This window comes from Carcharhinus amblyrhynchos, chromosome 15, assembly GCF_965287045.1.
Source record: "Carcharhinus amblyrhynchos chromosome 15, sCarAmb.v2.hapA, whole genome shotgun sequence".
NCBI classification, from domain to species: domain Eukaryota; kingdom Metazoa; phylum Chordata; class Chondrichthyes; order Carcharhiniformes; family Carcharhinidae; genus Carcharhinus; species Carcharhinus amblyrhynchos.
The window spans coordinates 30,104,773-30,126,903 of record NC_137338.1 but is presented as its reverse complement, the minus strand read 5'-3'; the positions used below and the strand labels follow the sequence as shown (position 1 = coordinate 30,126,903).

At 41.9% G+C, this 22,131-nt stretch overlaps 1 protein-coding gene across 1 annotated transcript; it reads left to right on the top strand.

The window, feature by feature from the left end:
* The first annotated feature begins 1,302 nt into the window (after positions 1-1,302).
* On the top strand, positions 1,303-21,703 carry ets2 (ETS proto-oncogene 2, transcription factor). Its single transcript, XM_080203715.1, has 10 exons — positions 1,303-1,524; positions 5,460-5,528; positions 9,170-9,284; positions 10,838-10,957; positions 11,690-11,890; positions 13,055-13,141; positions 15,160-15,366; positions 15,987-16,247; positions 18,222-18,340; positions 19,308-21,703. The coding sequence occupies exons 2-10, from the start codon at positions 5,466-5,468 to the stop codon at positions 19,521-19,523; spliced, it is 1,389 nt and encodes a 462-aa protein (XP_080059841.1). The 5' UTR covers positions 1,303-1,524; positions 5,460-5,465; the 3' UTR covers positions 19,524-21,703.
* Positions 21,704-22,131: the final 428 nt, after the last annotated feature.

Genomic DNA, 22,131 nt, shown 5'->3' with positions numbered 1-22,131 from the left:
GATTAATGCAAACTAAGGTGGGATACTGCCACCACCAGATTAGGCTTTAGGTAGGGTACTATGTCCAATTTGGATTACAGCAGTCTGGAAGGGACAGCAGGGGCTTGAGGAGGTAACAAAGGGGATACACTAGATCAGTATCAAAGGTGAGGGGCTTCTGTAATGTGGTGAGACTAGAGAAGGTGGGAAGTTCTCAGAGAAAGTTGAGGGGAGATTTAATAGAGATGTTCAAAATTCTGAAGGATTTTGAGATACATCAGGAGAAACCTTTTACATGGCAGATGAGGACAGGTAATCAGCAAAAGAACAAAAGGAGAAATGAGACAGTCTTTGATGTGGTGAGTTGTGATCTGGAACACAGCCTGAGGCGGGGGTGGGGTAAAAGCAGTTCAGTGAAAACCGCAATGTCCAAAGAGAATTAAATAAATATTCAATGGGGTGTGGGACTAATTGAGTCAGCCAAGAGCCAGGAGAAGCCCTAAGATAAACGCAAAACACTGCAGATGCTGGAACCTGAAGCAAAAACAGAAAATGCTGGAGAAACTCAGGGGGAGGAATTTTCCCATCCCGCCCGCCATGGGGATCGTAGTAGGCAGGACATGGAATATGCAAATATCCATTGACCTTGGCCGGGATTTTCCGGTCTTGGGGTGAGCGCTGCTGGAAAATCCCGCCCAGCAGGTCTGACAGCATCTGTGTGAGAGAGAATGGAGCCAATGTTTTGATTCTGGTTTGCTCTATTTTCTCACCACAGGAGCTGCCAGACCTGTTGAGTTTCTCCAGCATTTTCTGTTTCTGTGCCAGAAGAAGCAGGACAGGCTGAAGGGTCTTCTCTCTGTTGTACAATTCAATATTTTTGAAATATGTTAGGCGCATTTACCCAAACAGGCGCCAGAAAGTGGCCACTAGGGGAATTTCACAGTAACTTAATTGCAGTGTTAATGTAAGTCTTACTTGTGACTGATGGAGAAACATTAACTTTAACTTTAAATATGGTTGCCAGACGAAATATGCAAAGCTCAGAGTTCTACTGAACAACAGTACATTGGGAATCCACTTGATGCAGTTTCTGGGAAGCAGACTTGTTATCAGTGTTAGGTGCTCAACAGTGAATGGCCATCTGAATCTCACAGACTGGGGGGTTGCTATAACTGCAGAAAGCAAACCCAGCCTGACGAGATAACCTTGTTTGGTTATGATTATGTTCTGGGGCTCCTCCTACATCTGACTTGGTCCAATGAAGGGAAAGCTGCGGGGCTGAGCGAAGTTGTGGGAATTGGTGTAAAAAGGCGAGGCTGTGATATGTAGCGGACAGATTGCTTAGGAGTGTGACATCATTGAAATTGGGGAAGTTTACAGTGAAGTTCCACCGCGACATATCACTTCGATTGTAACTAATATTCGGGATAAGTCTTTCCTTTTTTACTCTCGGATCTATTGAACTCACTCGCTGGGCGTTACTGGATTTTAACCCACCGCAACCCGCGGACGGTGAAATACACAAAAGTTAACGCCGGAGTTACAGTAAGTACACAATTCTGCTCTTAGCGATTCCAGTGGGGACAATGGGCTGAGCCAGCTCTATTGTTAATGTGTTCCAGCTTAAACTTTCAGAGCAAATACTTTCTTGTTCCGCCATGTAAGAAGGAGGCGGTTGGATAGTTAGTTGCTGCAGTTTTTTTTAATAGTCTTTCGGCATTCTGGCTGAACAGAACGTTTGATGAAGGCAAAATACTGACAAAGAACGTTTGATATAAACCCGAGTGATTCACCGGGCACAACATGACCACTTGTACATTAATCGTGCCTGTGGGTAATAGGTAACTTGGTACAGCTCCACCGGTTAAACAGAACCAGTGCACTGTACAATGGAGGGTCTGAACGGAGCACAGTCCTGACCCCACATCGGCTTTGTTGCAGTGTGATAGAAGTCACTGCTCTTTAAAATGCTCATCTCCCCTCGGTTGAACCGGCAAATTGAGAGTGCGCATAAACCAAAAGTGCAAAAACTTTTCCAAATGCACCCCAAGGCCGGAGATATGTTATCTCCTCTGTTTAAGTTTATTTATTAGGGTCACAAGCAGGCTTGCATTAACACTGCAATGAAATTACTGTGAAAATTACCTAGTCGCCACAGTCTAGCGCCTGTTCGGGTAAACTGAAGGAAAATTTAGCATGGCCAGTCCACTTCTTTCAGAGTGGGGGAAGGAAACTCACACAGACACTGGGAGAATGTGCATGCTCCACACAGACAGCGACTGGGAATCAAACTCGGGTGCCTGACGCTGTGAGGCAGTTGTGCTAGTCATCTGCTCTGACGAAGGGTCATCCAGACTCAATGTTGGCTCTAGTCTCTCTACAGAGATGCTGTCAGACCTGCTGAGATTTTCCAGCATTTTCTGTTTGTGCTAGCCACCATATAGAAGGCTGTATCCCTGTGGTTTCAGTGCGCAGTCTAAATCCGGGCTTCAACCTTGTATATTGTAAGAGATTGCCATGGATTTAGTTTGAATGGGGTTGAGAGGGGGTTAAGTTTAGCCTTGGTCATGTGAAAAGCGTCAAATGGTAGAAATGTGAATAGTGTCAACTGTGCATTTTGTATGGAGTTTGGCTGAGTGTGCATGTGGTTTACCATAAACACTAAATGCTTTGGGGAAAATGCATTGTTTACTGAGCCTTTGGAGTAGGTGGTAAATGATAGGACTAACTTTAATTGTTTCTCACTATTTTGCATAGATAAAAAGAGAAATAGCAAAGTGAAGCTAGGGTATTGTCAAAGTGAGCCATTTTTTGTTCCTGGAGTATTGTGTGGGTTGATCCATTCATGTTTACCAGTGATGAGTAGGTATGGCAACAAGAATATGTGCAACTTGAATTAGTTGATCCAGAGTTGGGTGTGAAAAGGTATTGCATTCTAGAAAGGAATAAAATAATTGATTTGCGTTTTATAACTCATTTTGATTCGATTTATTATTGTCACATGCATTATCCTACAGTGAAAAGTGCTGTTTCTTGCGCGCTATACGGCCAAAACATACCGTTCATTTGGAAGGAAAGGAGAGAGTGCAGAATGTAGTGTTACAGTCATAGCTGGGATGTAGAGAAAGATCAACTTAATGCAAGATAGGCTCATTCAAAAGTCTGACAGCAGCAGGGAAGAGGCTGTTTTTGAGCCGGTTGGTATGTAACCTCAGACCTTTGTACCTTTGTGACTCCAGGACATCCCAAAATACTTTATACGGTATTAAATACATCTGAAGTATGATTGTTATGGTAGGTAATTTTCACACAGCATATTCCATAAATGATAATGGATGCATATTGGCCAGGATAGAAAGGGGGCCCTTTTTTTCAATAGTGCTATAGATTTTTAACATTCTTCTGAGAGAGCAATTTAGTATTTCAAACACGGCATATCCAACAATGTAGTACTTACTGTATTGTTAGTGTGGATTGGTTCTTGGGTCTTTAGAGTGGGGTTGACCCCATGACTTTCAGAGTGAAAAGAAAGAACTCAGCCAAGGCTGGACAATAAGAAGGCTTGCTATTTTAGTCCTTCCCTGGCATACCTGGATCCTTGTGATTCGATCCTTCAATCTACCACATGCACTTAAAACGTTACCATTTAAAAAGAGCTGTTTTAGCCATGAGGGCTTTGTTGAATCTAGAAAAAAAGCCAGTTGGGAGATTTACTTTCTAATATGTGCCCTACCTGGACATATTATCTAGAGGATTATAGAGGATCAGAAGATTCTAAATAAACACTCAAGCATACTTCCCATGCATCAACTAATTTGTATTAGTTTCTTATTGAAAACTCATTTTGCTTCATAAACCTTTTTGGCAAAAAGAACCATCAAAGGAGAGATTGGGGTGGGCTCCAGCACACTTTCTCTCTGTTAAAGAGTAATGCTGCTGTAACTTTCTTTCAAAGCCATCATAGACTTTATAAATAATCTACTAAACGATTGACCCCTTCTCCATACTTTCAGCTGTATTAAACATTAATTGCTTGACAAAGGTTACCTTGACTGGATGCTTGATTGTGGTGGTATTCAATTTGTCACTGGCAATGGACGTGTGATGTTGTAGCAAGTCATATGTGAGCAATATAAATTTGATAGAGACATTATTAATCCCAAGCTTCAGCTAATGTATTCACCCTCATTGGTATACAGGAAGCAATGGGATAAAGTCAGTTTATAATCTGAGATAAGCTGGAAAGGTAAAGATGGCATCTCTTTGCCTTGCTTATATCATCGTGCTAGAAACGAATGGGATGCATCCCTATAAATTTTATGTATTAAATGTTAAGTAACATTCCAGGAATTTTGGTTATTGGTTTTCAAGAAAATAGCAAGCGTCAATTCTGCAACAGTAAACGCACGACGAGGAAGATGACAATGTAGAGTGGTTTGTTCATTGTAAAGTCAAATTTCTATAGAAATTTATTTCATGGAGATTTTCCAATCTTTATGAAGACTATAAGGTAGTTCTGGGCAAGGCGTTACCTGAAAATCTGCAAAAAAATTGTTCCTCAGCTTTGAAGTGTTGATTTTAGTAGCCAATATTTGAAAAATGAAGAATGAGCGGAACTAAAATTATACTGTGCCCATTCAAAAATTTCAACTGATTGATAATAACAAACCATTCATCTACTAAGGGAAAACGTAATGATGGTAGTCATTCCTAGATAAGTTTTACAATTATTACAGCATTATTGCTGTACAATATTATTTTGACCAGACAACATGAACTCACCTTGTGTAGTTGTGAGTCATGGCCTGAGGCAGCATTTCAATGCTGTGATTTCTGGGTTCCAGCCAGCATTCGCAAGTATTGCTGCAATCCTGCACTCTCTGATTCATAATTGCCTTGCACATTCGCCAGGTGCAAATGGAATAAAACCGTCTAGTGCAGTTCAAACTGTTGAGATAAACAGCTTATCAAAAAAAAACTTTATTAGGTAGGTTCCTACCTGATTAAAATGTTGGCTTAGACTTTCCAAGAAAGGCTGAAGAGTTAACAAAGTACTACACTTTATAATAAGCTTTGGTAGGCTTACATTAACACCGGAATGAAGTTACTGTGAAAATCCCCTACTCGCCTCACTCCGGCGCCTGCTTGGCTACACTCGGGGAGAATTCAGCATGACCAATACACCTAATCAGCACCTCTTCCGGACTGTGGGAGGAAACCTACCGGACATGGGGAGTGCACACAAACCCCACAGAGTCAGTGCCTCAATCAGGAATTGAACCAGGTCCCTGGCACTGTAAGGCTGCAGTGCTAACCACTGCCATCCAAGTAACCGATAAAATAATCTTTCTCTATCCTCAACGTGACTTTGAGATAATATAGTCCAAAATGCAGCTTGTTCTCATTTCTAAGGGTGTGATGTTTATTTCAGTCAGTTTAATTGTCTTTTCTTCTTGTAACCATCTCCCCACCCCCCACAGGTCAACATGTGTGATTATTTGCGGGATCAGGAAGCCCCTGTGGCATTGGAGACTCGAGGAGTACTTAAGGTGAGGTTTAATTTGGCAAAAACTGGAACTATACATCTGTGATGCTTTGAAAACTTCAAAAGCATGCAAATAAGCCTTTCAAGTTCTGGTGACTGTGTGGCGCCCTGTGCATGTTTTGTGAGCCAGCTACACCTTCACTTTGTAAACACACGCAGAGAATGGCATAGTACAGATGTAAAATGCAGTTCCCCAGTGACATTTTGGGGAAATAAGTTTAATTCCATTTGCAGAAGGAAATGACTGCAGGCCCATCTCTGATGACTTATAAGGTTGCGATGCGTTGCAAATGATTTTGTGGGTTAAAAATATCTCAAGTTTGTTTTGTATAAACTTTCAAGATCTCTCACAATTTGCAAGTTTCCCCAGCTTAATTTTGGTGTTGCAAAGATATTTATAAATGTTTGCACCTTATTTTTTAGAAAAAAAAAGTGTTGTTTGTAAAGCAAACAACATGCTTTGCATTTCAGATTAGTGTAGAACATCACTCTCCCGTGGCGTGTTAAGGAGATGAAGACAGCACTCTGATTCAATACAGTGTATGCACTGACAATAATCACACCCAGGTGCCACCCCTGTAACCCCACATATTTACCCTGCTAATTCCTCTGACACTAAGTGTCAATTTAGCATGGCCAATCCACCTAACCTGCATATCTTTGGAGTGTGGGAGGAAACCAGAGCACCTGGAGGAAACCCATGCAGACATAGAGAGAACGTGCAAACTCCACACAGGAAGTGACCAGAACTGAACCCAGATCTCTGGCACTGTGAAGCAGCAGTGCTAACCACTGTTCCGCCCTTAATATCATTGAAGATATTTTCATATTAATCTCTCCCAAAGGAGACAATTTAAATTTATAACTTGCATCCATGAGCACTTTTTACTTTATATTTTGTTGTATCTTCACAGACCCATACAGCACAGGAGGCCAATTTACATGCCAAGCGTGGCTGACATTTTGAAAGAGCTATCCAATTAATCCTACTCACCAGCTCTTTATGTCCAGCCCTTTTATTTTGAAAGAAACTCCAAACATATATTCAGTTTTATTTTAAGTTAATATTGAATTTGCATTTCAGATTATAGCAGTTCATGATGTATGATGTTGACCATTCTAAACACATTAAGCCATGAAAGATTATGCTACCTTGGTATGAAGGTCATTAGACCGCGCGCAAACATTTTCATTGATCAGAAATGGAAGGGGAAAAAAAGCCTTCCCCAATTATGTTCAACAGACTTTACTTGATGATTAAGTGTGTAAATGTTTAACATGTAGCATACTTGACTTTCCAGTTTACCTAATGTGTAGGTGTGTTTTCATTAGTTCAGACTGGCAAACTTGGAGACAGCACCAGATAAGCATGGAGTCTCTCAGCTTGTTGATAAGCTGGAATCTAGCCATCTTTCCAAGGAAATGTTGCCGATATACAATGAGACAGAAGAATGTTCATTCCTGTGGAATAGTTTACATACTTTACTACTGCTTAGTCTTGTCCGACTTTTGACTTGTTTTTTTTTCTTCAGTTTAACCTCTAACTCCCTGTCGCAGTATTTTCATTTCTGATGAGGGACCAGGCTCAAATTCAGTTCATAAGGATTAGCACTCATTGTCACTCATTGAGTGACATTAGCTCAAGTAGCACAAAACCAGTTCTTGGAGGGTGTTGTGCCATTTCACTAAACTACCCTTCCATAGTGGTTGAAGAAGGTGATCTCTTTTAGAGAGAACACAGGATAACAAAATGTCACCTGTATCATAGAATCCCTACAGTGCAGAAGTTTGTGGAAGTTAATAAATAGTTTCATGGGGCGGCATTCTCCCACGCCCCGCAGGATCAATGGAAAGAATTCGGCAGGAGTCATAGAATCCCTACATGCAGAAGGCAATATTCAGCCCATCGAGTCTGCACCGACCACAATCCCACCCAGGCCCGATTACCGTAATCCCATGTATAAATCCTGCTAATCCCCCTGACACTAGGGTCAACTTGGTGTGGCCAATCAACCTAACCCACATATCTTTGGACTGTGGGAAGAAACCGGAGCACCCGGAACAAACCCACACAGATATGGGGAGAATTTGCAAACTCCACACAGACAGTGACCCAAGATCAGAATTGAACCCGGGTCCTTGGCACTGTGAGGCAGCAGTGCTAACCACTGTGCCACCAAGCCGCCCATAGTGTAATGAAGATGCTCCATGAAGATTGGATTAAGATATAGGGTTGAGGGACCTTTACTCTGCATCTGACTATGGGCAGAATGCTTTAGCTTACCCCAAGGCTGGTTCTGTGATGGGGCAATTGTAGAATTGAATGGATGAGATTCCTCCCCCCCCCAGCCCCGACATCTCCCCAGACCAAAATACAATTTAACACTTGCACAGGCAGGGCTTCAGGTTGTCCATTCATCTATCAATTGTTAGGTTTGCGAGTACTGTTTTGGGCGGTCTCGATCTTGGCCATTTTCAGCCCTTGGTGAAGGGGAACTGGCACGGAGGTGGACAGGGATCATGCTACTCATTTCACACCGGACTTTACCAACTTGATGGTAAAATTGGGCCCATCATCTCCATGGCCTCAGAAGTTAATCCCAGGCACGAAGTGCTGTGGCCTGACAGGTTGAAGAGCTGTCAACCAATCATTGGCTGACAGCTCTCATGGTCAAGACTTGCTTCCAAGGGCAGATGGAAATACTGCCCACTGCCAATCACTGCACATTAGCCACTGACTGTCAGGATGGCAAGCACTAATCGCCCGTCATCCTTAAAATTCTACCCTATGTTTCAATTTAACTTGAAGCACCTGACGTTGCAGAAACGCTTCCACTTCCAGCACTATGATCCTTTACCTCAATGAGAAAAGCCTCGAACACAGCTCTACTGTATCAGGTTATTCTCTGTCAATGTGCTAGAAGGATTGTAAATCAAGTTAAATCTCAGAAGATTGTTGCAATTGGGTTGGGCATGGATAAGCAAAATGATTGGACAATGGATCCTACAAATTGATTAGCAACATTTAAAAGACCTGTATGAGTATCCCAAGCCAATGAGTTTCAGTATTGTCACAATGGGTGGGATTTTCCGGCCTTGTGCACCTTGCAACCAGACCGTCAATGGACTTTTCCATGGCCCGCCCCTCACCTGTTCTGATTCCTGTGGCAGGCGCGATAGAAAAATTTGCCCCAGTATGTTTTTCAACAGTTCTCCACATGTGAAATAAACTACAAATAAGCTATGTCCATGTTGTGGTATTTTGCTGACTGACAGAAGAGTCTGAAGAAACACCCACGTAACACTCAAGCCTCCAGCAAAAAGTGTTTTGTTTGTTATTGGCCTGCATTAATAAGACTACATTTACCGACCATCCTTAGCTGCCATGTGAAGGTGGTGGTGCTTGGTTGGTTCTCAGCTTCAAATAAGGCAGTGTGTAAGCTAGTAGTGTTCACATAATGGCGTTCACTGTGGAATCCTAGGATTTTGACCTAGCAACAGTTAGGGAAGGTGGTTCAAATCAAATCAAGGTGCTGCAAGACATTGTATCCCTAATTACCAGCTTTAAAAGCAACTCCAATAATATAGAATTTGTGACCATAGTAGTTGCTAAATTTTACAAAAGTTTAATTATTTTAATTTCAGCGCCAGTCAGCATTTGACATCTATGAATCTATGGGACTTGATGGGTTATTGTCACATTTGGATGAAGAACAGAGTGTGCAAGAGGTTCCAACTGGCATGTCCTCCATTTTATACGGTAAGATGCTCATTATCCAAATTTAAATATCAGATTTGTTATGATGCACTGAAAGCAATCTGGTCACAAACATTAGTTCGAAAACTTTTTTAACCCAATGTTTTTATAAATTTTTCAGTTTGTCTTGCGACTGCTTTCTAAAGTGTTATTTTCGGATGCAATGAAATGCCACCTTTAATGCACTTGTCCCATTCTGTAAGCAGCAATAGGTTATTTATTATAAGGCGCTGACAAAATTAACCCAATCTAGAAGAGCATGTTAACTAGTTTCTTTGAGGTTCCTTTTCTCCTGTCTGTTGTTGTTTCTCTTCCCGCACCTAGTGGTGCACAAGGCGGGCTTTCAACTATTCCCATACTAAGGGTTGCTGATCTGCTGCCAGCGACTTACAGTTTGAGGGGTGCCTCTCCACATCAAGCACGGCTGACCAGGAGTCCCTCCCACTCTTGCCACTTGCTGTTGACATGTTTTAAACTTTGCAGGTTGACACTCATCCTTTTGGGCACATTATGAACGCACTTTCAAGTGGAGTGGGGCTCGACCCAGAACGTCAGGCACATAGGCACGGACGTTACCCACTGTGCCACAAGACCTCCTTTCCTGCCTGAAGTGACACCCACCAAATCTAATGTTGCTCTTGTTGCCAAACTAAAGCAAAATACTGGAAACCTAAAATAAAAACAGAATGCTGGAAACACTCTGCAGTCCCGGCAGCATTCGTGCAGAGAGAAACAATGTTTCGAGTCAATATGACTTTAAAAATTACCTCACAGAAGGAGCATCTTGTCCATGCCAGCCCAAGGACAACCAGGTGCCTTTCTAATCCCACCTTCCTAGTCCATAGCCCTGTAGTTTACAGCACTTAAGGTGCAGATCCAGTAGAGTTTAGAGTCCCCACCTCCACCACCCACTTGGGCAGCGAACGTATTTAGCAGAGGTAACATCTGTTGCAAATATTAGTAGACTCGTAATCCGGAGACCCGGGGTAATGCTCTGGAGGACCCAGTTTCAACTCTCATCAAGACAGATGGTGAAATTTGAATTCAGGAAAAATCTGGAATTAAAAGTCCAGCATTGCCATGAAACCATTGTTTGCTGATTGTTGTAAAATCCCATCTGGTTTACTAATGTCTTTTAAGGAAGGAAACCTGCCATCTTTACCTGGACTAGCCTACATCTGACTCCAGACCCACAACGTGGGTGTTAAATGGCCTGGCAAGTGACTCAGTTGTACACAACCACTCAACCTAGGAGTCAAAAACGGCAATGACACACTCAGTCCTTTTGGCCCTTTTTGGTGCTGGCACAATGGTGTACAATCAGGAGGAATTTGCCCTGGGTATCCTTAACACCGACTCTGGATTCCATGAAGTCTCATGGCATCTGGTCAAACATGGGCAAGGAAACCTCTTGCACTGGAGATTTCCAAAACTCCAGCTTTGGTCACTGTTGCAAAGCTTGCCTTGAAATGGGTTTATTAGGGAGGAGGATTAGAATAGGGAACTTTCTGAATGATTATTTCTCACTGCTCTTTTTTTCCCCTTCTTGTCTACAGATGTTGGAACTAATGAGGTTCCACTCCTAACACCTGGTAGCAAAGCAGTCATGACCCAGGCTCTGAAGGAAAGTTTTAGTGGCTTTGCCAAAGAAAGATGTCGTCTTAGCATCCCAAAAGGTAAGCAATCTGAAACCATCATCATGTTTACATTTGTTTCCTGACTTTTCTGTCCCAGAATTTCTCAGGAAGAAATTTTCACAGACAACTGTTCACCGGGGTAACATAGTTGGGGCTTAAATGCAACAAAAGAAGGCAGGCCCAGAAGGAATGCAAACTTAATCCATGTTCTAGACTGTATTAGCCAAGCTGGAGAGACCTGGGTACAGATCTCTGTTATTCTAGGAGGAGAATACTAAACTATGGGAACCGCCCTGATTGTTGCATGGTGATACCTGCTGCAAAGTGTTTGATTGTTGAGCAAGCCTAGGATTCTGCTACGCTTGCCCATGAGTAACAGTTGGGCAGTTTACCTGTGAGAGTGACTGCGTGAATAACCATGCCTGCATGTGTGGAATGAGTGGCCAACGTCAGGAGAACTGGGAAGAATGATCTTGGATGAAGAACATTGAACTTCTTTTTCTGGAGACAACAAAAGTCCTCTTTTTAAGTGACGGTTACTACATACACGGTCTTTGTATAGAAACTAAACGTCTTCATCCATAGAAACAAAGAAAACAGGAAGAGGCCATTTGGCCCTACAGATCTGCTCCCCCCTCCCCCACAGAAACCTTGATCTGAGCATAAATGTGACCCAAGCATTCTGACTTGGGGAACTGTACAACAAACATCAACATATGTCTTAAGTCAGATTTTGTAACAAGGGTTTTAACATTTTTGGTTTCTTTCCAGACCCTCATATTTGGACTGAGCAACATGTAAATCAATGGCTGCACTGGGCTGTGAATGAGTTCAGTCTGGAGAATGTCAATTTCCAAAAATTCTACATGACCGGTCGGACCCTCTGTGATCTTGGGAAAGAACGTTTTCTGGAACTGGCGCCAGATTTCATCGGAGATATTCTTTGGGAGCACTTGGAACAGCTAATGAAAGGTATGGGAGTGTTCACAAATACTTTCCTTTAAGAACATGAAACAAGTAATCCTAATTAATGAGACACCATGGATACAGAAGATCTTTGCATGGTCTGTGTCTCACCCGCTGCAGTTCCCGTGGCAGATAGGAAAATTCCGCCCTTAGTTTTGTGTGGCTATTGAACTGTAGAGTGCATCACAACTGTCCTCCCACCCAACATTACCTATACTTATAACCTCCAGTAATCGCCCCTGGATATTAATCTGGCTGATTTTTTTTTTCTCGGCCCCACTCCCTCTAACCTAGAAACCAATATTCGTAACCTGTGCAATGACTTTGAAAGAGATCAGCAAACTTTAACACATCCCAGTGATCAAATGTTGGACCCCTCTAATTTGTACGATCCAGTACTGTCTGGTCAGACTAAGGTGGGTTTCATGCCCAAGTCTTTTTGCTAATTGATATTTAACTTCCTGCTTATTTAGGTAGGCGAGGCCAGTAACGGCTTGTTCAATATTTCCAATCCAGTATCACTGATGTAAATAAACCTCCTCTCACTACTGCTTTAACTGCTTCCGGCTAGAGAAATAATTTAATTCATCAATCAGTTCTGAATACTGCTCAGTAAAAATGGTGAATTGGATTTCATTTTAATCCCATCAGACTGCCTCGGTCTTTAACTGTAGTTGAAAAGATTAGGGTAAGCTATTTTTGAATATGGGTGTTTGGAGGATAAAGAAACCTTTTATCTTTCACATCATATGTACAAGCTTTCAATTGGAAAAGATAATTAGCTGGAGCAACCTATGATTTCCTGTTGCTGTCTGTGATTTCTCCCCCTTCCCACAGACATCGTAGACTTTGTGCAGAAAAATGAAAGGCTCTGAGGCTAAGTGATACTGCCAGTTCGAAATGCTTTCAAGCCTCATCCCTATCTTTCTAAATTAGATTTTATTTCTGTATTCCACAACTCAACGGCTGCAGAATGTTAGTGTGCTAGCTATGCCTATGACTTACCACATGCTGATCTTAAGTGGCCTGTCAGTGGCAAACTAGATCTAATTTATGGAACAGAAACCTGGAAACAGGCAACTCTGCATGTTCTCTGTCTGAAATATCTTAAAGTAAAGTGCCTTTTTCTTTAAGAAGTGACTAATTTGGATTCCTCTTTATCATTCGTAGATTGCCAGGAAGCGTCACAGTTGAACTATCTGGGAACCTCCTCTCTCATCAATGCAAACTCCCAGTGGGGGGATAATAATTCATTTGGTACGTCTTTCTCAAATCCATTTGTCATGGTGTATCCTGACAATGTCCTCTTAGGCTGAATAACCCAATTCAGTGCAATAGGTTCCGTTAAATGTTGCGAGCAAAAATCTGACAGCCGCAAATAGCTGCTCCTTTTTGAGGAATTTAATTCTGCCTCCTTTCTTCTTAAAGAGCTTTGATATTCTGTGAGAATGCAGTTTAAAAAAAAAATCCTGTCTACTGATTATTAGCAGATTTTTGGTGAAAAGTTCCCATGTGTTGCTGCCATTTTCACAGATCATCAAACAAGCAACCCTGCCAAGACATCCCATTAACAAAATAATATCATGCAATTTTAATTGTGCTTTTTTTTGAACTGAGAAACTAGCTGATTTATTTTGGCTTCCCCTGCAGCAGTATACTCAAGTAGTCAAAGCTTATAAAGTTAAATTGGGTTTGAGAATGGAGGCAATTCGATCAGGGAATGCAGATGCTGTTCCATCCCAGTTGAAAAAGTCATGAAAGGGTTTGGGAGTAAATTTCCTCAGGGATTCTCTACTCAGTAGCTTTGAAAGAGAAGTTGCAGAAGCCCTGTGAAAACAGGGTAAACATGGAAGGTACAGTATATCACAAGTCAGCATCATATGGTCTGTCATCTGTCTGATCATATCCTGCCACCACCCCAAATAATTACATGTCAACTTTCCAAACCTGTTGCTCAGTGAGGCGGGAATGATGCCCAGTTAAGCGCCACTTGCTGTTGCCACTGGTGTTCAACCAGTGGCCATAGGGCCAGTCTCCAAGTAGAGAACATAACAGACAATCTTGTGGGTTTTTTGTCTTTTTCCAGGAATGAGATCTCTTATTTAATGGCACTCTTGGATCCTGGCGTCAAGCCATTAAGGGGCACCTCACTGCCCTTGCTGCTTTCCCATCTTCCCCCTGCCAAAATCCCCCCAGCCATCTTTGATCTTGATTATTCTGTGATCCTGTGCCTCCAGTAGGTAATTCTGACAATAGCCACTGCCTCCCTGGTGGCACTGCTGAGCAAAGGAGCTGTCAGCCTCTGGTAGGTGGGTCTTGGCAGGTGGAACTGACTGCTCCTGGGATCCTGGTCCGATAGAAGGTGCACTGGTGGCCTCTCGGCCTGATTGACTTGGAATTTGGGTTTTCCGTGAAGGTGGCAAAGTGGTTAGTTCTCTGGCTTGCCAGCCAGTGTCCAAGACCTCCAAACCCAGGGCTGAGAATGGAGATTTGCCTGGGCGCCAACCTCTCTGCTCTCGCAAATATTTAATTTGTCAATATGGAAAATGTTTGTTCAAGTTTATTTATTATTGTCACAAGTAGGCTGACATTAACAGTACAGTGAAGTTACTGTGAAAATCCCCTAGTCGCCCACTCTGGCATCTATTCAAGTACACTGAAGGAGAATTTAGCATGGCCGATGCACCTAACCCATTCCCTTAACCTTGCTTGGGGAAGACTCGAAGATAAATGCAAATTCAAGATTTGGCCTGAAAGAGCATCCTTGGCCCCAAATAAACTCTGATCTTTTTCGGAGACAGAATAATTTATCCTTACTACTTGGGAAATTTTGAGCTAAGCTAGTTTTCACTTGATGAGAACATTTTTCTGCTTTGACTCCGACTCCATGTTTGGGCATGAGGTCAATGCAGATAAAGTTAATCCAACTTTCCAGGTGGTGGTTAGTTGATTTGCCTTCACTGATGTACCATCACTGCAGGGTGGATAAAGCTGGGGGGAACACTGCATCCAGTGTGAGATAGACAGGAACCAAGGGGTGGTCGTCACTATTGAACATCAAATAACTCCAGATAATACTGACTCCAGTAAAAGATTATTTATTTGTCACATTAGGCTTACATTAACATTGTAATGAAATTACTGTGAAAATCTCCTGTTTAAAATTTGAAGCGATACAAAGAGGTTTTGGTTCTAACTGGCTGTCAGAACAAATGGAGGAGAAGGTTTCATTAACAATCCTGATGTTTTTTTTTTCTTTTTAAATATACTTTCAGAATTCCGTTCCAGTCAGTCCCAGTGTGGAGGCCAGCTCTCTGATTTTTCTGGAAGTTTCCTGTCGGAACTTTGTCAGATCTCTTCAGATTTAAACAACCAGGAATTTCTCAATTTGAACCAAGGCTTCCCGAGTTTTGCTAACTGCTATTCCATGCAGCCAAAGCGAATAAATACGAGCAATCTGAACATTGGCATACTTGACCAGGGTAAGTCTGGGCAAGGAACTAGGGGATAATCAGTGTTGGTGGTTACGGGTGGTGGGCATCAACTATTGGCCTTGCTGAAATCGTGGACTGACTTTTCTTAAGTGAATGAGTTAAAACCTTGGCCGTGGTTTCACAGACAGAGCCACACTCCGGTAGTTCACACACTCCAAGCCAATAGGGGCGGCACAGTGGTTAGCACAGCTGCCTCACAGCGCCAGGGATCCAGGTTTGATTCCTGTTTTGGGTCACTATCTGTGTGGAGTTTGCACGTTTTCCCTGTGTCTGCGTACGTTTCCTCCCGCAGTCCAAAGATGGCGGGTTAGGTTGATTGGCCATGCTTAATTTGTCCCTTGGTGTTGGGGAGATTTGCAGGGTAAATACATCGGGTTAGGGCCTGGGTAGGTTTGTTGTTAGTGCAGGCCCAATGGGCTGAATGGCCTCCTTCTGCACTTTAGGGATTCTATTCTAAGATTCTATATTTATAAAATGGAATAATGCAAGCAATCAAAATAAAATTGAGTTAGGGAGTGATGTCAGGTAAGACAGGAGTAAGATACCGTTATAATTTTTGTTTCAAAAATTCTCTTCCAAGCTTACTATTGTCTCCATTTTCTTGTCAGTTGAATCCAGGAAACAAGGATCACTGGATAGCATTGACAGCTTCGAAAGCACAGGTTCATTGTTGAATTCCTGCAACAGTCAGTCGTCTTTAAGTGACATGCAGCGCGTTCCTTCGCAGGATAGTTGCGATGACGATTGGACCCAGCCCCTTTGTCCAAACAAGCCAAATATCTCATTCAAAGATTACATCCAGGAGAGGAAAGAGCCACTGGAACAAGGGAAGCCAGTCATCCCAGCAGCAGTGCTTGCTGGATTCACAGGTAAGCAAATTCTTTTGAGTCACCTCCATCAAATGAAGGAAGAAAAATGTATCTGTACTCGACTCGTAGCTGCTGTTCCAAGGTCTCCCAAATTCAAAAAAGGAATCTTGCGTTCGATGTTACCTGGTTAGATTGTCTAACTTATAAATGGAGAGCTCCATTTACATTAAATGGAAGAGGATGAAGTCACGTAGGTCAGTGGTTCATTTCTCCTGTGCTGAGTTAGTGATCCCAGAACAGGCAAGATAAATGACCATGGCTTGTCTAGGAGATAAAAACATGTCACCACCTATTTCTGTCCAGAGAGGTTTGGCGGCTAGCTATGATTTTTGATTTGATTTATTATTGTCATATAATGAAAAGTATCATATCTTGTGTGCTATACAAAGCATACCATTCATAGAGAAGTAAAGGAGAGAGTGCAGAATATCGTGTTACAGTCATAGCTAGGGTACAGAGAAAGATCAGCTTAATGTGAATAGGTCCATTCAAAAGTCTGATGGCAGCAAGGAAGAAGCTGTTCTTCAGACGGTTGATACATGACCTCAGACATTTGTATCTTTTTCCTGATGGAAGAAAGTGGAAGAGAGAATGTCCAAGATGTGTGCATGGGGGTCCTTAATAATGCTAGCTGCTTTGTTGAGGCAGCAGGAAGTGTAGATGGAGTCAATGGATAGAAAGCTGGTTTGAGTGATGGTTTGAGTTCATTCACGATCCTTTGTAGTTTCTTGCGGTCTTGGACAGAGCAGGAGCTGTACCAAGATGTGATACATCCAGAAAGGATGTGTTGATGGACTTCAGGTGAAGAGAGAATCTGAGAAGGCTGTGATGATCTCCTCAGCGTTTACATTAATAGTCCAAGTTCACACATGAAGATTGAACTCTTGTGAAAGAATTGGATGGCTACCTACACCCATGAAACATATACTACCTGAGTATACTACCAAGACCTGAAGGGAGAGAGGGAGGGGAAAGGAGGGAACTGGAGGGAAAAAATGTTAATCATCTGACTTGTTCCAAAATACACGATGGTCGGGTTTCCTGAAGAAATTCTCTGGAGCGTTAGGAGGCTGAGGGGTGCTGTTATAGCATCTATAAAATAATGAGGGGCACAGATCAGTTAGATAGTCAATATCTTTTTCCAAAGGTAGGGGAGTCTAAAACTAGAGGACATAGGTTTAAGGTGAGAGGGCAGAGATACTAAAGTGTCCAGAGGGGCAAATTTTTCACACAGAATGTCGTGAGTGTCTGGAACAAGCTGCCAGAGGTAGTAGTAGAGGCGGGTACAATTTTGTCTTTTAAAAAGCATTTAGGTAATTACATGGATAAGATGGGTTTAAAGGGATATGGGCCAAATGCGGGCAATTGGGATTAGCTTAGGGGTTTAAAAAAAAGGGTGGCAAGGACAATTTGGGCTGAAGGGCCACTTTCTATGCTGTAAACCTCTATGACTCTATGTAGCAATACGATCTGACAGCACAGAGACACTGTCACTCTTCCTGCGCTGCTCATGCCTTAGTTATAACCAAATTCCCAGATGGCAAAAAAAGTCTCATGTAAGAAATCTTTTAAAAAGCTTCTATCTAGGTTTGCAATTCTGACTCACTGAATAAGAATGTAAGGCAGCGAGTATTTCATAATAGATTCCCATGCATAGCAAATCCAGTTAGGAATCCGTCATTTTACTTGTTTAGATTTTCATAGTTAGCCTTGAATGAGTGACAATATTGTGAGAAACTAGAATTTTCCAAGCTATATTACCTCATGCTTTGAGTTGAAAAACCACTTTATTTTTCCCATGAGGGTGCATGATCTTTGAGTGTTCACAATATTATTGTTATGCCTGGCAATGAGAATTGAATGCTCTCTGGCCTTTGGCAAAAGAAAATTGTATTCCAGATCTAAAGCATTCAGAAGATTTCAACAACTCCTTTGTACTTTAATTTGCATCCTTTTTTAACTATATTTGTGCAGGAAGTGGACCCATTCAACTTTGGCAGTTCCTCTTGGAATTACTGACGGATAAATCCTGTCAGACGTTTATCAGCTGGACTGGCGATGGATGGGAGTTTAAACTGACTGACCCTGATGAAGTAAGAGTCTCCTAAATTATGAGTTTGCGAGAAAAGGGAGTTGTGATTTACTTTAGTAACACTTAACACAGCAAAATAAGCACTGTACATTTGCCAGACTCTGAATCTTTTCAAAGTCTCCCATTATGAGGCTGCCACATCATGAGTTTACTCAGAAATAAGGATGTGAAAAATGTCAAAAGCATTTTAAATTGGATAACTTTATATTCAATAAGACTGAATATTTGATTTGAAATTGTACAAACAGATTGTTGAATTAAGTTGGCAATTTCTCATGCTACTAAAGTCATGGGGCAGAATTTTATCAAAAAATGGCAAGTGTCGGGGTCTGACTGAACCAGCCCGAGTCTCTCCAGATAGAAGTCTCACAACACTAGGTTAAAGCCCAACAGATTTATTTGGTAGCACAAGTCACTGGCTTTCAAAGCACTGCTCCTTCATCAGGTGAGTGAGAGTTGTGTATGACAACTCCCACTCACCTGATGAAGGGGCAGTGCTCCAAAATCTATCTTGGGGAGACAGCAACTGAGAAGTGCGAGCTCCGCTGGAGAGGACCAGTGTTCATGAGAAGGATAACATCGACACAGCCCTAAAATAGGCCATGTGCTTCTCACTCCATTCATCAAAAAATGGTGATTAGTGGAGGGAGACTTTGAGGAATTAAATTTTGTATATAAACGAGAGTGAGGAGAGAATCTGATGTAACTGTTGCAGTTCATGCTGCACAGAGTCTCACCATACAATGCCAATTACATTCCCATTTAGACTTACTGGCCAGGATTTTGCAAGCCTCACCCAAAAATCCCGCCCGAGGTCAATGGAAAATTCCATTTTGCACGCCTCACCCACCCCAGAATCAGCAGTAAAATTCCTGCCACTGTATTCTTTCTCACAGATATACTCTGTGGTTTTTGTTGCAATAGCGATCCTGAATGCTAACATCTTTTGCTTTCTTGCTGGGTCACAGGTTGCCCGGCGATGGGGCAAGCGCAAGAACAAACCCAAAATGAACTATGAGAAGTTGAGCCGAGGGCTGCGTTATTACTACGACAAGAACATCATCCACAAGACATCCGGCAAAAGGTACGTCTACCGTTTTGTCTGTGACCTTCACAACCTGCTGGGATACACAGCGGAAGATCTTCATGATATGCTTGGAGTCCAGCCCGACACAGAAGATTGAGGTGCCTGTGTGGCCACTTTTCCTTTTGTGTAACTTCCCTAGTGGTGAGGAGGTAACTGGCAGTGGTCAAAATGGTTACACTGTGGACTGCTCTGATATGATGGGAGACGTGTTGGTTCTACAGGGAGGAATGATGCCAGGGATGCATCTTCCTTTTGCCTTGCTTTGCCAGAGGTAACCACTGACAATGAAAATCTTTTCCAATATGCTTACTGTTTACCTGGTAGGGGTGTGGCAGTATTGATCTATTACACCAATTCAGTGCGACCATGTGTTTTTATTCTGATTACAAATTGCCTACTTTTTAAAAAAATTCCTTTTCATCTTTTGTTAAATATTGATGAGTATTCATACAAGCTATCTAGAGTCATTTAACATTGTGTGATTGTACTTTCAGACCAAAGGTGTTGCCATAAAATGGGAGTGCATTATTCTCACTCCTACAAGAACAACACCATCCTTTGTTCTGCAACGCCTTTCATCTCTAGCTGGTTAATATTCATCTGCTACAGAACAGTTCAATTTAAAAAATAGGTTAGGAATATAAGCAAGAGCTTCATAAGGTAGTCAGATCTTAAATATTGATTCTAGTCTACACTAGGCTTTTCGTTTGGTAAATCCAAATTGTTCCACCGAGACCAAAGGCCAATGTCTGCTGAACAAAATGTGGAAATGTTAAGCCGTCGCTTAGCAACTATCAGGAAATATTTTAACATGCAGTACAATGATTAATCCATTGCAATGGGAGTCATGTCTGCAGCCTGTAAAACCAAAAGTTTCCATCTGTTGTTATCATTTGTGCTGACTGTTGCTTATCTAAAAGATTATCATTTTAGTAGGTGCTTGAAAGTGAGGGATATCATTTTAGAAAGCGGAGTTTAAATGTTGCAATGTAATTTAACAGCTTTCTAAACAGCTCTGGCAGCTGTTTCCTATCACTTTGCTATCATTCTTTTAGCTGCCAAGGTTAAGGCATTGTGAAAGACTGCTGGAGGGGCTCGAGTGGGAGAGTTGCACAAATGCAATGATTTTAGAAGACAATAAGAGAATACAGTCTTTCTCCAGCAATATCCTATGTATTATAAAGTTTCTGTAAAATATATATGTATATATTATTTGTACGGCTTACTCATAGGGACGCAGCAAATTTTTTTTGGTCTCTCTCGGCACTCCAGCCTATCTTACAGTAATTCTGTTGGTTACTCAATGGAAAATTTAATTGGATCAAATTGTGTATGACTGGGTCATGGACTGAGACAGGTTTCAGGAGCTAGATGCTCATTTAATGGAACTGCTCTTTCATTTTTGTCACGTTTTTCTTCCTGTTAATAATTACAGTGTAAGGAAGTTTGAACCTTAACCTGGAAAGCTGCAAGGTTTATATGGGCGCTCCCTGATGGATATGCAGAATTGGGAAGGGGAGGGGTGGTGGGGAGGACAGTGGATGAATGGTAATGTAACTCAGCCTAGTCTGGCAGTGGGGTGGGGGGGTGTGTGTTCAAATCACAGCATGCAGCTGATGGAATTTTAAATTAAATTAATAAATCTGAAACATAAAGCTAATCTTAGTAGTGGTGACCATGAAACTATTTATCAGTTCTTGAATTAAAAACCCGTCTGGTTCACTAATGTCCTTCAGGGAAGGGCAATCTTTCTCAGTCTGGCCTATGTGACTCCAGATCCACAGCAGTGTGGCTGACTCTTAATTGCCTTCTGCAATGGCTGGGCGAACCATTCATTTCAAGGGCACTTAAGAATGGGTAACAAATGCTGGCTTTGCCAGCGAACCCACATCTCATCTTGTGAAAGATTAAAGGGAAAAAGAATGAAATTATCTAACCAAAAGCTAAAAGCCAATTAGCCTACCGATTGTTTTAATTCCAAAGAAAAACCTCACTTGGCATGCCAGTTTATCTTGGGACAGGGGATTAATTTTATATTTAAATTATAAGCCACCTCCAAAGGGTTGGCATTGCAGCTGGTTATCTGCACCGAATTTGAGAATTGTTGAAAAATAAAACAAGTTGGGAAAATATTCTGCAAAACTTTGGATGTTTTGTGAATGATGCAAAATGTGTAATTTCCTGTACAGTGAATTTTTAATATTAAATATTGATGTTTTGTATAAACGGTTGTGGTTTCAATATATTTTTGAAATAATAAATCAATTTCCTGATAAATACCTGATGTACTTTATTAGTTCTTGTTCACAAAATAACATAAGCATTAAATCACCTCAGGTAAAGTGTTTGTCCTTACCTGTACCTACATTGTTCAGAGAGGGGTTACCAGGATATTGTTGATGGAATGATGACCTGTGTCCAAATTGGGATGATTGTGATCTGGAAGAGAGCTCAAGAGATGGTTGGTCTTCTCATGCTCCGATGAATCATAGACTAGAAGGCATAGAGTGCAGATGGAGACCATTCAACCCATTGAGCCTACACCAACAAAAATCCCACCCAGGCCCTACCCCTGTTAGGCTGCGTTATTTACTCTGCTAATCCCCCTGACACTAAGGGTGGAAATTCCCACCTGAGGACAATGGACCTTCGCCCCGCCCGCTATGATTCTGTAGCAAACAGGATGGGAAAATTCCACCCTAAGT

Bases quoted from the DNA above. Each gene is read 5' to 3' on its own strand.
- ets2 (XM_080203715.1), top strand. From the start codon at position 5,466: ATGTGTGATTATTTGCGGGATCAGGAAGCCCCTGTGGCATTGGAGACT. The intron at 5,529-9,169 runs GTGAGGTTTAAT...TTTTAATTTCAG, and splicing joins AGACTCGAGGAGTACTTAAG to CGCCAGTCAGCATTTGACAT. The intron at 13,142-15,159 runs GTACGTCTTTCT...ATATACTTTCAG, and splicing joins GGGGGATAATAATTCATTTG to AATTCCGTTCCAGTCAGTCC.